Raw genomic sequence first — 17,996 nt, 5'->3', positions numbered from 1 at the left:
CTTATTTAGTGCTATGTTGCAAACAGGATGCATGTTTTGGAATATTTTTATTCTCTACGGGCTTCCTTCTTTTAACTATGTAAATTAGGCTAGTATTGTGAATATATTTAAGCTTGCCATAACGAAGGGGTTGAACACTTATTGACGCAAGACATTTCAACTAATTCATTTTTCTTAATTTGTAGAAATGTCTTAAAACATTTGCACTTTGACATTATGGAGTATTGTGTGTAGTAAGCCAGTGATACAAAATCTAAAAAAAAACATTTAAAAATGCAGGCTGTAACACAACGGAATGTGGAACAAGTCAAGGGGTGTGAATATTTTTTGATGGCACTGAAATTAAGCCTATGTGAAAAAATTAAACCAAGTGAGAAAATGCATATAGGGATGAATGCATCAATGAGTCAATTGCTCTAAAAATTGGACAGGATGTTAAGAGAGGAAGAGGGGAGGAAAGGGATTTGGCTTGTCCCTGCTCTCCAGCACAAACATGTCATTGAAAGGTCATGCAGAATCTCTGAAAGGCGTGTGCAGTTGTCCACAATGGAAAATATGCTGCTGGCAGTCGCTGTACTGGCCTTTTTCTCTCCAATTGTATTTATCTAGTCTAGCATATTCCATTCTCTTTTCCTTTCTCCAACCTTTCATATTTTTTTATTCAGATGTGCTGTTTGATATGTTGTGTGTTTTTCTGTGTGTATTAATAATTTGTGTTTGTATTCAAGTCTACTTAATGCATTGGCATATCTGCCCTTGTGCTCTCTTGCAGATGCATAGTTCTCAGAATGCCTCTCAGCCCATCTTATCTCTAGAAATGTATGTGACCTTCACTAACAAACTGTACTATATAGGCCCTCCTCATATGCCTCTGTCATATGGTAAAAGCACAGTAGGCCAAAGGTGGTTCCTGAAAGACTGAAATGAAGCGAGCTGAAAGCATACATGCATAAGCTCTCCTGCCCTTATGTTGGTTGTTTCATGCAGATCCTTTGTTGTCGTGGCATTTTCTACAGATGTGGGTTCTTATTTTGATCACCTTGTTGAAGGAAAGCATGTCAAACTTGTAGTGTATGTGAGGTTTAAAAAGGCTTCTGAAGTCTGTAATTTCCACTTTGAAATGTCAGACTTGATTTATCAACCCCTAGAAAAATGTACATGAACTAAAATACACATAATTATTCACATTTCCTGTTGCTGCAGGATTACTTTCCTGCTGTAGCAAACTGGCTGAAATTAAGATTCTACATCTGTAACGTTCTAAGAACATTCTATGGTCCTGTGTGGCTCAGTTGGTAAGAGCATGGCGATAGCAACGCCAGGGTCGTGAGTTGGAGGTCAAATGTACTACAATGTATGCACTCACTGTTGTCAGTCACGTTGGGATAAAAGCTTTTGCTATATGCATATATTATAAGAACAACTGATGTTGTGACTCACCCATGACTTCACCTCTCTCTCAGCTTCGAGACACTAAGTCGTCCGACCAAAACACAACTCTGCTTCACTTCCTGGCCGAAAAGTGTGAAGAGAAGTACCCAGAGATCCTGAGGTTCCCTGAAGAGCTGGAACACGTGGAGAGTGCTAGCAAAGGTAAGCCAGTCCGTCCTCTTTAAATAATGGACACTGCATCACTGGTTGAACCATAATACTACGAAGACAACCTTAGACAGTAGCTTCTATTATTTTGTGAGAGATAGATGTACAGTACTATATACTGCAAAGTCAGAGAGTAATAAACACGTGTTGTCATACTAGCATATCGCAATAGCAAAATGCTCTAATTGGACCTGGCAAGACAGTAAGCTATACTTTCAACAAACAAGATATATTCCACCCGGCAATTTCTGCCTCTTGAAATTGTACCATCTCACAGGAAAGCACAACATATTTCAGACAAAATGCAATTTACTCCACAGCTGCAATCATTCTAGGTGTTAGCAGTCACCTTTACCAATTTACTGCCATGTTTCATTTCCTGATCTTCTTGTTTTGACCCCTCTGCATTGTGTTTTGTCGGTAGCCATTATAAATCCCTCAACAAGGCCCACATAGTATAGTTATGTGTCTTCCTTGGCTCCATTTCAATTAAGAAAGATGTTGATTACAATTATGATGTTCTTTGTTTGTTTTCATCAAAGTATTTTCTTCACCTTCTTCCCCCACCGGTATCCTCACTCTTTATACAATATAAACCCAGTTAAATCAAATTGTAAATGGCCAATGGGATTGTCTTTTTCGCTGCATTATCACAATGACACAACGTTACGACTTGTTTTCAGACTGCTTGTTTCGGGAAGCTAGTTTCATTGCGTGACCTTAGGATATTTACCTTGCTGCTGCCTTTTCTTCACCAGCAGCTCCCAGATCCCACACTACATGGCTTACAAGGCGGTGTTCAAATCCTTTATTGCTTTTCTCTTAAACCAAGAGGCTCCGAGGCATTTTACTTGATTTAGACCCTCCCATGTTTTATAGAGTGACCCAAGAGATTAGGCCCAACAAGGTTAAGATACTTTAATTAGGCCTGTTGGATCAGATGGAATAACAATGCCTAATGGCCAGAGAGCCGCTCTTAATCCGTGTGTTATGTGTAAATCTGGAACAGTCTTCCGCTCAGGAAGAGCGCCCCCCCGTAGATTCAATATGGATGAGATCTGGATATCAGCAGTTTCAGTGGTCGATGGGAGGACTTCAATGGAGCACAATTGACTCGTATACATTTTGAGATGACCACCAAGAAAGGTCAACACACCGGATGGGAGGCATGGCGTGTTGACAGGACAGAAGGAGTGGCTTTAAAGCACCACACGTTATTGTCTTTATCTGCCATTGTGGATTGGCTTTGAGAATAAGAGAAAGTGGCTGTCATTTGTGGTGTGGAAGTGGCGTCTTTACAGCTCAAGTGGTGTAATTACCTCGAGAGTAAACATGCTACGTTGTTCACACATTTGAATTATGTTGTTTACCCGACATGTATTTTTATTTATTGTACCTTTATTCAACTAGGCAAGTCAGTGAAGAATAAATTCTTATTTTCAATGACGGCCTAGGAACAGTGGGTTAACTGTCTTGTTCAGGGGCAGAACGACAGATGTGTACCTTGTCAGCTCAGGGATTCGATCTTGCAATCTTCCGATTACTAGTCCCGACGCTCTAACCTGTGTGTTCCCTCCTGTCACGTAAGTGTTTGCGGCCTCATTGTGACTGGGAATAGACGTGTTTCTCTGACCATGCTGTCATTTCCCCTGTCAATAAACGAATGATGTGCTAATTCCATTCTCAAGTATTCAATGGGGAATCCCCAGATGCCTATTTACTTTGTTAGTTACCTAATTGGTTCTTTAATCTAATTCCCATGAATTATGTGCTCGACTGAGGCAGCGAGGCAGCCATTGTTAAAGTGGACCAGACACAGTCTTTATTATGGATATAGATGGATGAGTGTACGGCTCAAACGGTGAACGTGTATCAACTCACTCAAGTCATTTCAGGGACAATCAATTCTTGTACATGCTTGTTAGTTCAATTGGGTGAGACTAATAAGCTGACTCAATTCATTATGGCAAACACCATTGGAAAACACAGACATGACACTAAGGAGAAGGCTGTAGAGGATATAAAGCTGTTTACTTCACAGTGCTTTCATTGGTGCCTGTATTTTATGTATATATTAATTAACACAGAACGTATATACAATACAATAACTTTATTGTCCATGGACATTTTCATTTTCTCTTAAGGCTAGAATATAATTGGGGGTTAAAACCCGAAAAACTATTCCTTTAAGAGCATATGATTCCTTAGGGAGAGAGACAGAAGGAATGAGATTGGAAATATATTTTGTTTTTATCTCATGCCTATTTGTCAGCAGACAGCATTGGTTTTAATCCTGAAGTGATGCTTTTTTAATCCGTTGTGGGATCCTTGGGACGTCCAACTCTGACACCACCCCATTAAAGTTGAAATGTAAAATGGTTAAGGTAAGAGTTAGGATTAGGGTAGGGACATCCCAAGGATCCCTGATAGCACTAGCCTTGACAGAAGTGCCCTTTCACAGGTGCAAAAGGAATTTGATGATTGAGTTTCCCACTCCAACAAGAAACAGAACTCTGTGATCTATGTTTTAAATGACACAAGGGGGAGCGTCAGCGCTCATGTTGTTTTCTGTGATTTTAAGGGTAGTTTGAGCTGCCGGAGAGGAGAGAAACAAAGAAGCTAAAATCTCAGCTGCCTAGCCTCACTAAAACAAATTTAATCAGAGAACACTTTGAGGCTGGAACACAAAGGGAGCTTGGCGATGGCTGGGCCACGTGTTGGCTTGATACCAGTCTGGAGGAGCTTTTACACTTGTGTAGAACGAGGCCCAGCTGAATAATTTACTGACTATCTTCCAGATCCTTTACAAGGCTTTTTGGTCTCCTGTCAGGTAAATTGGTATTAGAACATGGTAAAACATTGTTCAGTTTGCCCTAAACCGAGCTACAGTATATCTAGTCATCTCTCATTCTCCTCTCTTTTTTGCATCTCTCTTTCTCACTCTCTTTAATCACTACAGTGCATTAGATTAACTTTGTTTCCATGTCTCCACTAAAATAACTGTTTAGTTTCTCCTCTTTGGTTTATTCCTTCTCTTCTACTTGGCCCGTGGCCGGCGGCATGCTAGAATGGAATTACAGTTGAAGTCGGAAGTTTACATACACCTTCGCCAAAGACATTTAAACTCAGTTTTTCACAATTCCTGACATTTAATCCTAGTAAAAATGCCCTGTCTTTGGTCAGTTAGGATCACCACTTTATTTTAAGAATGTGAAATGTCAGAATAATAGTAGAGTGAATGATTTATTTCAGCTTTTATTTCTTTCATCACATTCCGAGTGTGTCAGAAGTTTACGTACACTCAATTCGTTTTCGGTTGCATTGCCTTTAAATTGTTTAACTTGTGTCAAACGTTTCAGGTAGCCTTCCACAAGCTTCCCACAATAAGTTGGGTGAATTTTGGCCCATTTCTTCCTGACAGAGCTGGTGTAACTGAGTCAGGCCTCCTTGCTCGCACATGCTTTTTCAGTTCTGCCCACATATTTTCTATAGGGTTGAGGTCAGGGCTTTGTGATGGCCCTTTTGCCACAATTTTGGAAGTATGCTTGACTTTTTTCCACAACTTTGGACGTATGCTTGGGGTCATTGTCCATTTGGAAGACCCATTTGCGACCAAGCTTTAACTTCCTGACTGGTGTCTTGAGATGTTGCATCAATATATTCACATAATTGTCCTGCCTCATGATGCCATCTATTTTGTGAAGTCTGCCAGTCCCTCCTGCAGCACCCCCACAGCATGATGCTGCAAACCCCGTGTTTCACGGTTGGGATGGTATTCTTCAGCTTGCAAGCCTCCCCATTTTCCTCCAAACATAACGATGGCCAAACAGTTCTATTTTTGTTTCATCAGACCAGAGGACATTTCTCCATGTGAAGTTGCATACCATGGTCTGGCTTTTTATGTTGATTTTGGAGCAGTGGCTTCTTTCTTGCTGATCAGCCTTTCAGGTTTTGTCGATATAGGACTCGTTTTACTTTGGATATAGATACTTTTGTACCAGTTTCCTCAGGCATCTTCACAAGGTCCTTTGCTGTTGCTCTGGGATTGATTTGCACTTTTCGCACCAAAGTACATTCATCTCTAGGAGACGGAACACGTCTCCTTCCTGAGCGGTATGACGGCTGCGTGGTCCCATTGTGTTTACACTTGCATACTATTGTTTGTACAGATGAACATGGTACCTTCAGGCGTTTGGACATTGCTCACAGGGATGAACCAGACTTGTGGAGGTCTATCATGTTTTTACTGAGATCTTGGCTGATTTCTTTTAATTGTCCCAAGATGTCAAGCAATGAGGCACTGAGTTTGAAGGTAAGCCTTGAAATACATCCACAGGTACACCTCCAATTGACTCAAATTATGTCAATTAGCCTATAAGAAGCTTCTAAAACTATGACATCATGTTCTGGAATTTTCTACGTTTTTTAAAAAGGCACAGTCAACTTAGTGTATGTAAACTTCTGACCGACTGGAATTGTGATGCATTGAATTATAAATTAAATAATATATATGTAAACAACTTCCTCTCTATTTAGCCCCGTCTCCTCCATCAAAGCATCAGTTCAGCACGGCGGAGTAATGCATCGAGTAATTTAGGGAGCAGAACAGCGTGCCTCCGTGTTTAGTACCACCACCCTCTTTTGTGATCTGTAGCTGAAGTGAGGCCACGTGACCTTGCAAACCTGTGTACAGCTAGAGGCCCTGAGCCGGCGAATTTCTGCTTGTTGCGTCAAGTCCCGTGGGGGAAAACCGGGGTTGGCTGGTCGGAAGGGGGAAGGGTGTGGGGTTTGAGGAGGAGGAGGAGGGAGAGGGGGTTCAAACGATAGAATAATCACAAGCCCATCTACAAAGGGCTGGAGCAAGCACACTTAATTTACCTGATTGAAAAGAGCAATCAGTTCCGGCTGATTTCCCTGAGAAAGGTTTTTCTTCAGTTCCCTTCCCTTGATTGCCCACTCCAAAGTGCCTCTCTCTCTCCAAGTCCCTAACCTCTACTGCTCCTCAGAGATAGAGAAATAAAGGAAGAAAGTGAAAGAGTGAGACAGAGAGAAGAAAGAATGCGAGTCAGGCAGAGACAGGAGACCGGTAGGCCCGCCTTTGTCTGCTCTATTGCAGGCAGTCTCCCTTAATCACATTATTCTGTGTTTTGCCCACTGCTTCCCCGCCCATGTTAATGGACTTATATTGTTTCCATGTAATGTTAATGTTCTGCCTCTGTCATGACAAGTCCAAATAAAGAAATAAAAAGATAATTGCTAATCAATGGTAACTGGATCATTGTACAATCCACTCTGGGTCGAGTGGTGTAATTTGGCATTTGCCGGCAATCATTAATGTGATTCAGTAAATGCCCTTTTTTGGTTTGATTGTATTACTTCCATTTGCAGTCTATTATCCGTATTCTGATTCATCCCTCCAAAAACATTAGGGGAATCACTGTTATGTTCATCTATAATTGATGTATTAACAACATTTGATTTGACAAAACTTCCTGTCTCGAATAAATCCACTGGCCTTCAGAACTTCAGAACAGGCCTCACTGAAATCTCAATAGCCATTCCTGTAGAGTTATGTATAAGCCATCTTGTTTTCTCAGTCATTGCATTTTCATAGAGTTGTGTAGATGCAGAACTTAATTAAACTGCAACCCTCCATGCTTGTGAATTATAAATGCTACATGCTAACGAGGTGATAGATCTGCATTTGGACTCCTAGCAGGTCGACCACTCTCCCCTTCCTTGACACACATGATTGCATCCCTTATTATCTTGGAAGCTGTCTTGCCCATAGAGAGCAGCTGTAGAGGGAGGATGGAGGCTAGACTCCTCCCCGTGCAGGTAGAGATCATGGCTAACTGGAGCCCGGCTCAGCACACACAGTTGTCCCCACGGGAGACTCCTTTCTCTATGGACACACCCATTATCAAAGGCTCACCTGCCTCAAGGTCACAGCTCATTTGAATCCTCCGGTTCACCCAGAGAGACACACAGGGGCCAGGGAATGTGCTGAGTCTCAACGATGGCCTGGGACAAGTGGACCGATGACAATAAGGACTGACATTGTGGGGTTGTTGTGCTGTTTATACATGAATCGCACATTCTTATGCAAGAGTATGTTTTGTTTAGACTACGTGCTCGTTTCAGCCCAGAAGTAAAAAAACACCCCACAAAAAAACAGACCATTAACCAGAAGGTTGCTTGTTTGAAATAGAGGCTAGACAATATGGGAGATGAACTAGCAACCAAAAGGCTGCTGATCAAGGCACTTAACCCCGACGTAGCTCCAGGGGTGCTGAACTGTTGCTCACCCTGTGCTCGTTTATATGTGCCTAACGTATGGCGTGTGTTTGTGTTGTCTTGGGGAACAGAGCAAAATGAAGCACCATCTCAGCTGGAACAATAACGTATTATTATATTCTAATCATTGAGGTTGAGTTGGCATGCCAGTAGTTTTGAGATGACAAAATGGCACTGTAGTGCACATTCCTTGTATTCCAGGCGCACCCTCAAATATTGGTTAGATGGAGTGGGTTGTGAACGACTTCATAGAAGCTGTCATCTGATTCAGATTCCTACCCAATAAAACAAATGCTACTCTTTTGAGCTTCTCCAACATATGTATCCCATTCTTACAATGTTCCCTCCACGTCAGCATACATATCAGTAGGCAAAGGATGTGCTCTTGAATTGTTTTCATGTCGGTCCTCATCGGGGGCACAAGATTAAAATCAATCAAGTTGAGTGCACATTCCAAACACAGGAAGTGAATCAGCGTTATTGTTATACATACTCTCTGCAAGGCCACTGGCTCTATTTGTTGTGGTTAGATATTGTTTTGTAATTTCCTAGGACAGTAAATATTGAGGCCTGATGCCCTTGTAACGTCTGGCAGCAATATGAATCAGGTGCTGTTTTGCATTGATTATCCCCTCTAATGTAAGACATTGGAGGAGTTAGGTCATAAACTTTATGTTGTGGAGCTTTATGTCCAATGAAGCTTACTTAGTACATGGTCCTTTGACCTTCTCTCAACGGTGAGTAGTAAGACCCAGTATTAGACACCGTTTCTGTGTTTGAACATTGATTTTTTTTTTTTTTTTTTAAATGAGTAGCCATTTCCTCATGTGTTGTGTTCTTCATTGTCGGAGTGCTCCTTACCTCACACTGTCACAATAGACGATGATTAGCATGTATTCAGCTAGCGTTTTTGTTGCACTGTGAACAGTGCCTGCGCCGAAGGCTTTAATGTTGACCTTGTCTGCTGGACAATTGTTATCGATGAAGCTCTCCTCAACTCATTTCTTGGAGTCTGGGACTGCCAGTGGTGACTTAAAGCATTTTCTGACACAACTTCAGAACTATGTACCGACCAAAGGTTCAGTCAATTATTTTGCTGGAAGTACAGGGGAGCACTTCTCACAAGTGATTTTGGATCTCGGAGGCCATGCTTAATGGAATCCAGAGCATTGCTTCTTTCTCGCTACCCTTTATCTACATTCTTAATGTTTAGTTTTAAGGACCATCTCTCTTTTCAATGGGATTTATCCTGCTATCTTGGCTTTATTCAATAACTTAGTGTTCTCAGATCCATGTGCTGCCTGTGGCTTTTAGACTGTGGAGGGAAATCTTAAGTGAGGGCTGCCTTGCATGTGCTATGATCTCTCTGCTCATATAAGCACCTGCTAGATCCGCTGGCTAAATCCTAGAGCTTATGCAGGTGAAATGTGGACGCAAATACTTTGATTGAGGAAAAATACTACTCAAATCCCACCTCAGAGTGGTGATCGACCTCTTCAAAATCTCTTCAGGCCTGATTAATGGGTCTTACAAAGAAATATTTGTTACTCTTAATATTTCTTATATTTATTTTGTCAATTTATTTTGTCCATATTCATGCACTTTCATGGTATTTGTTCAACATTCTAAAGGTCCCATTGTGACATTATCAACTCCCAGACTTCCAACATTCCATTCATCACAAATCAGCTATTTTGACCAATCAAATCAAATTGTATTTGTCACATGCGCCTAATACAACAGGTACAACAACAACAACAATACATTTTTAGGGCCTTCTTCTGACACCGCCTGGTTTAGAGGTCCTGAATTGCAGGAGGCTTGGCCCCAGTGATGTACAGGGTAGTACTCACTACACTCCGTAATGCCTTGCGGTCAGAGGCCGAGCAGTTGCCATACCAGGCGGTGATGCACCCAGTCAGGATTCTGTCGATGGTTTTGTCCAGGTGGGAAAGGGCAGTGTGGAAAGCAATAGAGATCGCATTAAATGTGGATCTGTTGGGGCGGTATACAAATTTGAGTGAGTCTAGGGTTTCTAGAATAATGGTGCTGATGTGAGCCATGACTAGCCTTTCAAAGCACTTCATGGCTACAGACATGAGTGCTACGTGTAGTCATTTAGGCATGTTATCTTAGTGTTCTTTGGCACAGGGACTATGTTGGTCTGCTTGAAACATGTTGGTATTACAGACTCGGACAGGGACAGGTTGAAAATGTCAGGGAAGACACTTGCCAGTTGGTCAGTGCATGCTCAGAGTACACGTCCTGGTAATCCGTCTGGCCCCACGGCTTTGTGAATATTGACCTGTTTAAATGTCTTACTCACATCGGCTACGGAGAGCGTGATCACACAGTCGTCTGGAACAGCTGATGCTCTCATGAGTGCTTCAGTGTTGCTTGCCTCGAAGCGAGCATGAAGTAATTTAGCTCATCTGGTTAGGTCGTGTCACTGGGCAGCTCGCGTCTGTACTACCCTTTGTAGTCTGTAATAGTTTGCAAGCCCTGCCATGTCCGACAAGCGTCAGAGCAGGTGTAGTACGATTCAATCTTAGTCCTGTATTGATGCTTTGCCTGTTTGATGGTTCGTCTGAGGGCATATTGGGATTTGTTATACTCGCACGGGTTATACTCCCGCTCCTTGAAAGCGGCAGCTCTACCCTTTAGCTCAGAGCAAATGTTACATGTAATTCATGGCATCTGGTTGGAGTATGTATGTACGGTACCTGTGGGGGGCGACGTCATTTATGCATTTATTGATGAAGCCAGTGACTGATGTGGTGTACGGGTGACTTTTTCCACATGGCTCACATCAGCACCATTAGCACCATCATTCTAGAAACCCTAGACCCAATGCCATTGGAAAATCCCGGGAACATATTCCAGTGTGTGCCAGCAAAGTAGTCCTGTAGCTTAGCATCTGCGTAATCTGACCACTTCTTTATTGACCGAGTCATTGGTGCGTCTTGCTTTTGTTTTTGCTTGTAAGCAGGAATCAAAAGGATATAATTATGGTCAGATTTGCCAAACAGAGGGTGAGGGAGACCTTGTAAACATCTCTGTGTGCGTAGTAAAGGTTGTTTTGAGATTTTTTTCCCTCTGGGTGCACATTTAACATGCTGGTAGAAATGAGGTAAAACAGATTTAAGTTTCCCTGAATTAAAGTCCCCGGCCACTAGGAGCTCCGCTTCTGGATGAGCGTTTTCCTATTTTCTTATGGCCGTATACAGCTCATTGAGTGCGGACTTAGTGCCAGCATCGGTGTGTGGTGGTAAATTGACAGCTACAAGGAATATAGATGGAAATGTCCTTGGTAAATAGTGGGGTCTTCAACTTATCATGAGATACTCTGCCTCAGGCGAGCAAAACTTTGAGACTTCCTTAATATTAGATTTTGTGCACCAGCTGTTGTTTACAAATATGCACAGACCACCACCCCTTGTCTTACCGGAGGCAACTGTTCTATCCTGCCGATACAGCTTAAAACCCGCCAGCTGTATGTTATTCATGTCGGCGTTCAGCAAAAACTCGGTGAAACATAAGATATTACAGTTTTTAATGTCCCATTGGTAGGATATTCATGATCGTAGCTTGTCTATTTTGTTATCCACTGATTGTACGTTGGCTAATAGGAGAGGTTGTTTTCCTGGCACCACTCCGCCAGAGCCCTCAACTCCTCCCTGGAGGATGTCTCGTCATTGTTGGTAATCAGGCCTACTATGGTTTTGTCGTATGCAAACTTGATGATTGAGTTTGAGGCGTGTGTGGCCACGCAGTCATGGGTGAGCAGGGAGTACAGCAGGGGGCTGAGTACGCACCCTTGTGGAGCCCCTGTGTTGAGGATCAGTGACGAAGAGGTGTTGTTTCCTACCTTCACCACCTGGGGTGGCCCGTAAGGAAGTCCAGGACCCAGTTGCACAGGGTGGAGTTCAGACCCAGGGCCCCATGCTGGGCCCCAGGGCCCCATTTGCATCAATCTAATGTGTTTGTTTTTTTTGCAAACTCTGCAGTCACATGAATGCAACAGAAACATCAATAACCAAACAACTGTCTCTTGCATGGTGTGCACTTGCATTAAAGGGTCAATCTAAACGTATTATTGTTGTGGACTTAAAACATCCAATTTAGTTGTTTTTTCTATTTAAAAGGTGTGATTTTTTTTGAGAGCAACAACCCCCAAAAACTTGAAAAATAGGAAACCTGGAAAAACAAAACGGAGAAAATTGGAAATTGGGAAAAAATACAATGTATTGTATAGGGCCCTATATATGCTATGCTCAATTAACTTGTGTCCCCCCCCCTGGGGGCAGAGTTGGTCTGGAAAGGGGTTCCCCCTTTCTGGCCAGTAGGTCCATTTTCCCACTGATCCCACTCCAGCCCAGAGAGGGCTTTATGAACATGGAATAGTTTATTTATTTAAAACTTTTAACAATGCATTACATTACACATTGCATATGCTGTGGTATTTTATACTGTGGTATTCTAGTGAGAGAGTGTTTAAAAATGTAGTAGTCCGAGTGTAGTTATTTATGATTAAATGTGTGATATAACTGCCCCACAATCAAGTAAGAAAGTTGATATAGTAGTCTATCAATGTAGTCAGACCAACTAGTTTACTCAATTTAACTTTGACAAAATGGAACTGATTTGCGTTAAATGGTAAAGTAAAACTGTATTCACTTCTTCCACTACCCAACAAAAATATTTTACTTCATGTAAATTTACCATCTGGTTTACTAAGAGATTTAACTAGTGCAAAACTTGCTTCACTTTTTTCCAGAGAGGATCATTTCAAATACATTCCCTCAGGAGAAAAACAGGTGCAAATCTAGCCTTCGATGGTTCCTTCAACCAATTTTTACGCGTTACTTGGGAATCTCACTTTGACAATCAGAACATCACACAAGGACATGTATGACAACATTTCTCCAGAGACCCAAGATATTCCTTCTGACAGGAAAGGACACACTTTATTCCCTGTCTCTGACAGAAGGTGTGGGCCCAAAATGTGCCATATCCGGCTCCATGCCCCCGTTTTACTCTGCCCAACGTTGGGCCTGCCAGCCCCGTGCTGAGTGGACCGCCGTGGGAATAGAGTCCACCGCCGCCACGTTTCTGTTCGCCACACACAGCTACTTAGTGCACGGAGATGATAATTAAAGATAGAAGATTTCCCCAGGGTAGTGCCAGTGTGGGAAAGGAGATCAGGAGTTCATCCCTGTGCCTGGGCCAAAGGCACACACACACCAAAAATATATACGTTGTTAGTTAAGCTTTAAATGGGGTCAGGTTGAACATTGCTACCGGCATTCTATGTGCCGTGTCTAATGTGGGCCATCTGAATCACATTCCAAAGGAGATTCACCTCTCACTTCTCTGCTGCGATTTGCTTTTATTACCTCTCTGACATACTGTATATACCGATGGCTCCTCCACTCATCACTTTGATTTATTATAACCGCCTCACGGAGCATTCGCCTTGAATGCACGTCCGTCAATAAAGTATTTGTTTTTATGAACATGGGCTATTATTGTGGACAAATGATCGAGGCAGATCAACACCATTTCTCGTGGGCATTTCCTGCTCTCCATTTCCTGCTTTTTTTCAAAGTGTATAATCGGATAGTGATTGTAGAGTTGTTGAAAATGGTAGTATTATCAGATTTTTTCCTACCCCTGAACTTGTGCTAATTGTCCTGCCCAAAGCCCTGAGAGAAGTGTCATTGACCAATTTGACTTGTTTTATTCTCCTCCGGAGATAAATCTGTAGGCCCCTGACAATGAGGGCCAAGCTTGTGTGGAGATTCCACTCAGAGGCCACGCTGACGATTTGTCTTGACAAACTGGGAAAAATAGGAAATATGACACAAATGTTCTCATAAATCTATTTAGTATAAGGCATAGCCTATGGCAAATAGTTTGGAGCCTGGGAGAGGGAAAATTGAGTGAGAGAGTGGGAGAAAAAAAAAGTTGAACTTTGAAGATATTAATACCGTTGTGAATATATCTATTATCCACATTCATTTCCAAGGCATTGCGGCATAATAAAGCACTGCCCATTTCCCATTTAAACTCCCAGCACTACTTGGCTCTAAGCTGTATTACGTTGACAAAATTCCATTCTGCATGGGATGAAACACAGAGGAACATTTGTCTTTGGTTCTGAATGGAATTTGAAGGGAATCATGGCGTTAGGAAGATACTCTCACACTCCAACCCAAGGACTCTGTATGTAGTCGGCTCAATAGAACTGTTGAAAAGATGGACGTAACTCAAATCTGAGTTATACAAAGGACCCTTCTGTGTGACAAATAAATGTGCGTTCGCCTGAATGTCTCAGAAGAACATTTTAATTTCTCATAAAAATTATGTGGCACAACTTCATTGTTTTTGACTATTACTCGAACAAAACATTTTCTCTTTATTCCAGTTATATTCTAGATGTGTCCAATGAGCACTGTACCAAATCAGCAAGTTCTTGAAATTAGACTGACACTGCAAAATAAATCTCCTTCATCGTACACTACATTACCAAAAGTATGTGGACACCTGCTTGTTGAACATCTCATTGCAAAATCATGAGCATTGATATGGAGTTGGTACCCGCTTTGCTGCTATAATAGCCTCCATTCTTTTGGGAAGGCTTTTTTGTTGGAACATTGCTGCAGGGACTTGCTTCCATTCAGCCACAAGAGCATTAGTGAGGTCGGGCACTGGCTCGCAGTCAGCCTTCCAATTAATCCTGAAGGTTTTCGATGGGGTTGCAGTCAGGGCTCTGTGCAGGCCAATCAAGTTCTTCCATACTGATCTCGACAAACCATGTCTGTATGGACCTCGCTTTGTGCATGCTGAAAGAGAAAGGGGCCTTTCCGAAACTGTTGCACCAAAGTTGGAAGCACAGAATTGTCTAGAATGTCATTGTATGCTGTAACGTTAAGATTTCCCTTCACTAGAACTTAAGGGCCTAGCCCGACCATGAAAAAAATCCCCAGACCATTATTCATCCTCCACCAAACTTTACAGTTGACACTATGCATTTGGGCAGGTAGCATTCTCCTGGCATCTGCCAAACCTAGATTTGTCCGCCGGACTGCCAGATGGTGAAGCATGTTTAATCACTCTAGAGCACGTGTTTCCACTGCTCCAGATTTCCAATGGCGTCGAGCTTTACACCACTCCAGCCGACACTAGGCATTGCACATGGCTGCTCAGCCATGGAAACCAATTTCATGAAGCTCCCAATGAACAGTTATTGTGCTGACGTTGCTTCCAGAGGCCGTTTGGAACTTGGTGGTGAGTGTTGCAACCAAGGACAGACAATTTTTAAGCGCTACGTGCACCAGCACTCGGCAATCCCATTGTGTGAGCTTGTGTGGCCTACCACTGTGTGGCTAAGCCGTTGTTGCTCATAGACATTTCCACTTCACAATAACAGCGCTTACAGTTGACCGGGGCAGCTCTAGCACGGCATAAATTTGACGAACTGACTTGTTGCAAAGGTGGCATCCCATGACAGTGTGACTTTGAATGTCACTGAGCTCTTCAGGAAGGTCATTCTACTGCCAATGTTTTGTCTATGGAGATTGCATGGCTGTGTGCTCGATTTTATACACCTGTCAGCAACGGGTGTGGATGAAATAGCGGAATTGATTAATTTGAAGTGATGTCCACATACTTTTGTATATATAGTGTACCTCTGCCTGTCAGCAAACATGTCTTGCAGACACATTTGAGCATTGGAAAGATTTTGACAAAACATAGATTTTTCATACCAACTGTGTTTACTTGAACACTGCATCTCTTCCCTTTCCATCTCCATCTTTCTGTGGTGTGTTCTACTTTTGCTGTGAAATGTTTTGGCTGTCACACCTGAGGAGTACATTTTCCTTTCAGATCAATCCATGGAGATGTGCCCTACATTCTACTCTATTTTTCCTCCTAAAAAAAAAAGAATGGCCCTTATCTCTGCTTCACCTACATGCTTGCAGAATACCGTCACATTAAGAGATTATGGGCACCACATCCCGAGGTCTCTGCAACATAGGGAGATTTGCAAAGTAAACAGACATTTAATCTGAGTAAAAATTCCCTGTCTTTGGTCTGTTAGGATCACCATTTTATTTTAAGAATGTGAAATGTCAGAATAGTAGTAGTGAGCTTTTATTTCTTTCATCACATTCCCAGTGGGTCAGAAGTTTACATACACTTGTAACGGTTTTCTTGATGAGAAGGAGAGTCGGACCAAAATGCAGCGTGTAGATTGCGATCCATGTTTTAATGAACAAACGTAAAACACGAATCAATACAAACACTACAAAAACAATAAACGTAACGAAAACCGAAACAGCCTATACTTGTGTAAAACTAACACAGAACAAGGACATCATGATAATAAGGACAATCACCCACACCAAACTCAAAGAATATGGCTGCCTAAATATGGTTCCCAATCAGAGACAACGATAAACACCTGCCTCTGATTGAGAACCACTTCAGACAGCCATAGACTTAGCTAGAACACCCCACTAACTACAATCCCCATACATACACACCACATACAAAAACCCATGCCACACCCTGGCCTGACCAAATAAATAAAGATAAACACAAAATACTTCGACCAGGGTGTGACAGAACCCCCCCCCTAAGGTGCGGACTCCCGAACGCACCTCAAAACAATAGGGAGGGTCCGGGTGGGCGTCTGTCCATGGTGGCGGCTCCGGCGCGGGACGTGGACCCCACTCAATCAATGTCTTAGTCCCTTCTCCTCGCGTCCCTGGATAGTCCACCCTCGCCGCCGACCATGGCCTAGTAGTCCTCACCCAGAACCCCACTGGACTGAGGAGCAGATCGGGACTGAGGGGCAGCTCGGGACTGAGGCAGCTCGGAACTGAGGGGAAGCTCAGGAGTGAGAGGAAGCTCAGGAGTGAGAGGAAGCTCAGGAGTGAGAGGAAGCTCAGGCAGGTTGATGAATCTACCAGATCCAGGCTGGCTGGTGGTTTCGGCAGATCCTGGCTGACTGGCAGATCCTGGCTGACTGGCAGATCCTGGCTGACTGACAGATCCTGGCTGACTGGCAGATCTGGAAGAGTCTGGTCGACTGGCAGATCTGGAAGAGTCTGGTCGACTGGCAGATCTGGAAGAGTCTGGTCGACTGGCAGATCTGGAAGAGTCTGGTCGACTGGCAGATCTGGAAGAGTCTGGTCGACTGGCAGATCTGGAAGAGTCTGGTCGACTGGCAGATCTGGAAGAGTCTGGTCGACTGGCAGATCTGGGAGAGTCTGGTCGACTGGCAGATCTGGCTGCTCCATGCTGACTGGCTGCTCCATGATGACTGGCAGCTCTGGCTGCTCCATGCTGACTGGCTGCTCCATGCTGACTGGCAGCTCTGGCTGCTCCATGCTGACTGGCTGCTCCATGCTGACTGGCAGCTCTGGCTGCTCCATGCTGACTGGCTGCTCTGGCTGCTCCATGCTGACTGGCTGCTCTGGCTGCTCCATGCTGACTGGCTGCTCCATGCTGACTGGCGGCCCTGGCTGCTCCATGCTGACTGGCGGCCCTGGCTGCTCCATGCTGACTGGCGGCCCTGGCTGCTCCATGCTGACTGGCGGCCCTGGCTGCTCCATGCTGACTGGCGGCCCTGGCTGCTCCACGCTGACTGGCGGCCCTGGCTGCTCCACGCTGACTGGCGGCCCTGGCTGCTCCACGCTGACTGGCGGCCCTGGCTGCTCCATGCTAACTGGCAGCTCTGGCGGCTCCTTGCAGACTGGCAGCTCTGGCGGCTCCTTGCAGACTGGCAGCTCTGGCGGCTCCTTGCAGACTGGCAGCTCTGGCGGCTTCTTGCAGACTGGCAGCTCTGGCGGCTCCTTGCAGACTGTCAGCTTTGGCGGCATCCTGCAGACAGGCAGCTTTGGCGGCATCCTGCAGACAGGCAGCTCTGGCGGCTCCTTGCAGACTGGCAGCTCCTTGCAGACTGGCAGCTCCTTGCAGACTGGCAGCTCCTTGCAGACTGGCAGCTCCTTGCAGACTGGCAGCTCCTTGCAGACTGGCAGCTCCTTGCAGACTGGCAGCTCCTTGCTAACTGGCAGCTCTATGCTAACTGG

General features: G+C 43.9%; 1 protein-coding gene across 26 annotated transcripts in view; it reads left to right on the top strand.

The window, feature by feature from the left end:
* The window catches only part of LOC110505192 (protein diaphanous homolog 2), a 650,263-nt gene that overhangs the window by 416,167 nt on the left and 216,100 nt on the right, over positions 1 to 17,996 (top strand). For all 26 annotated transcript variants that reach the window (XM_090219966.1, XM_090219963.1, XM_021584240.3 and 23 more), the window contains one exon: positions 1,464 to 1,593. In XM_090219966.1, coding sequence (XP_090076092.1) covers positions 1,464 to 1,593 — 130 coding nt within the window. The remainder of the gene's footprint in view (positions 1 to 1,463; positions 1,594 to 17,996) is intronic.

This window comes from Oncorhynchus mykiss, chromosome 25 (assembly GCF_057628025.1).
Source record: "Oncorhynchus mykiss isolate SJ-2025 chromosome 25, ASM5762802v1, whole genome shotgun sequence".
Lineage (NCBI taxonomy): Eukaryota > Metazoa > Chordata > Actinopteri > Salmoniformes > Salmonidae > Oncorhynchus > Oncorhynchus mykiss.
Note: the sequence above shows the minus strand (reverse complement) of the source record. Positions and strands in the feature narration are given on the sequence as shown.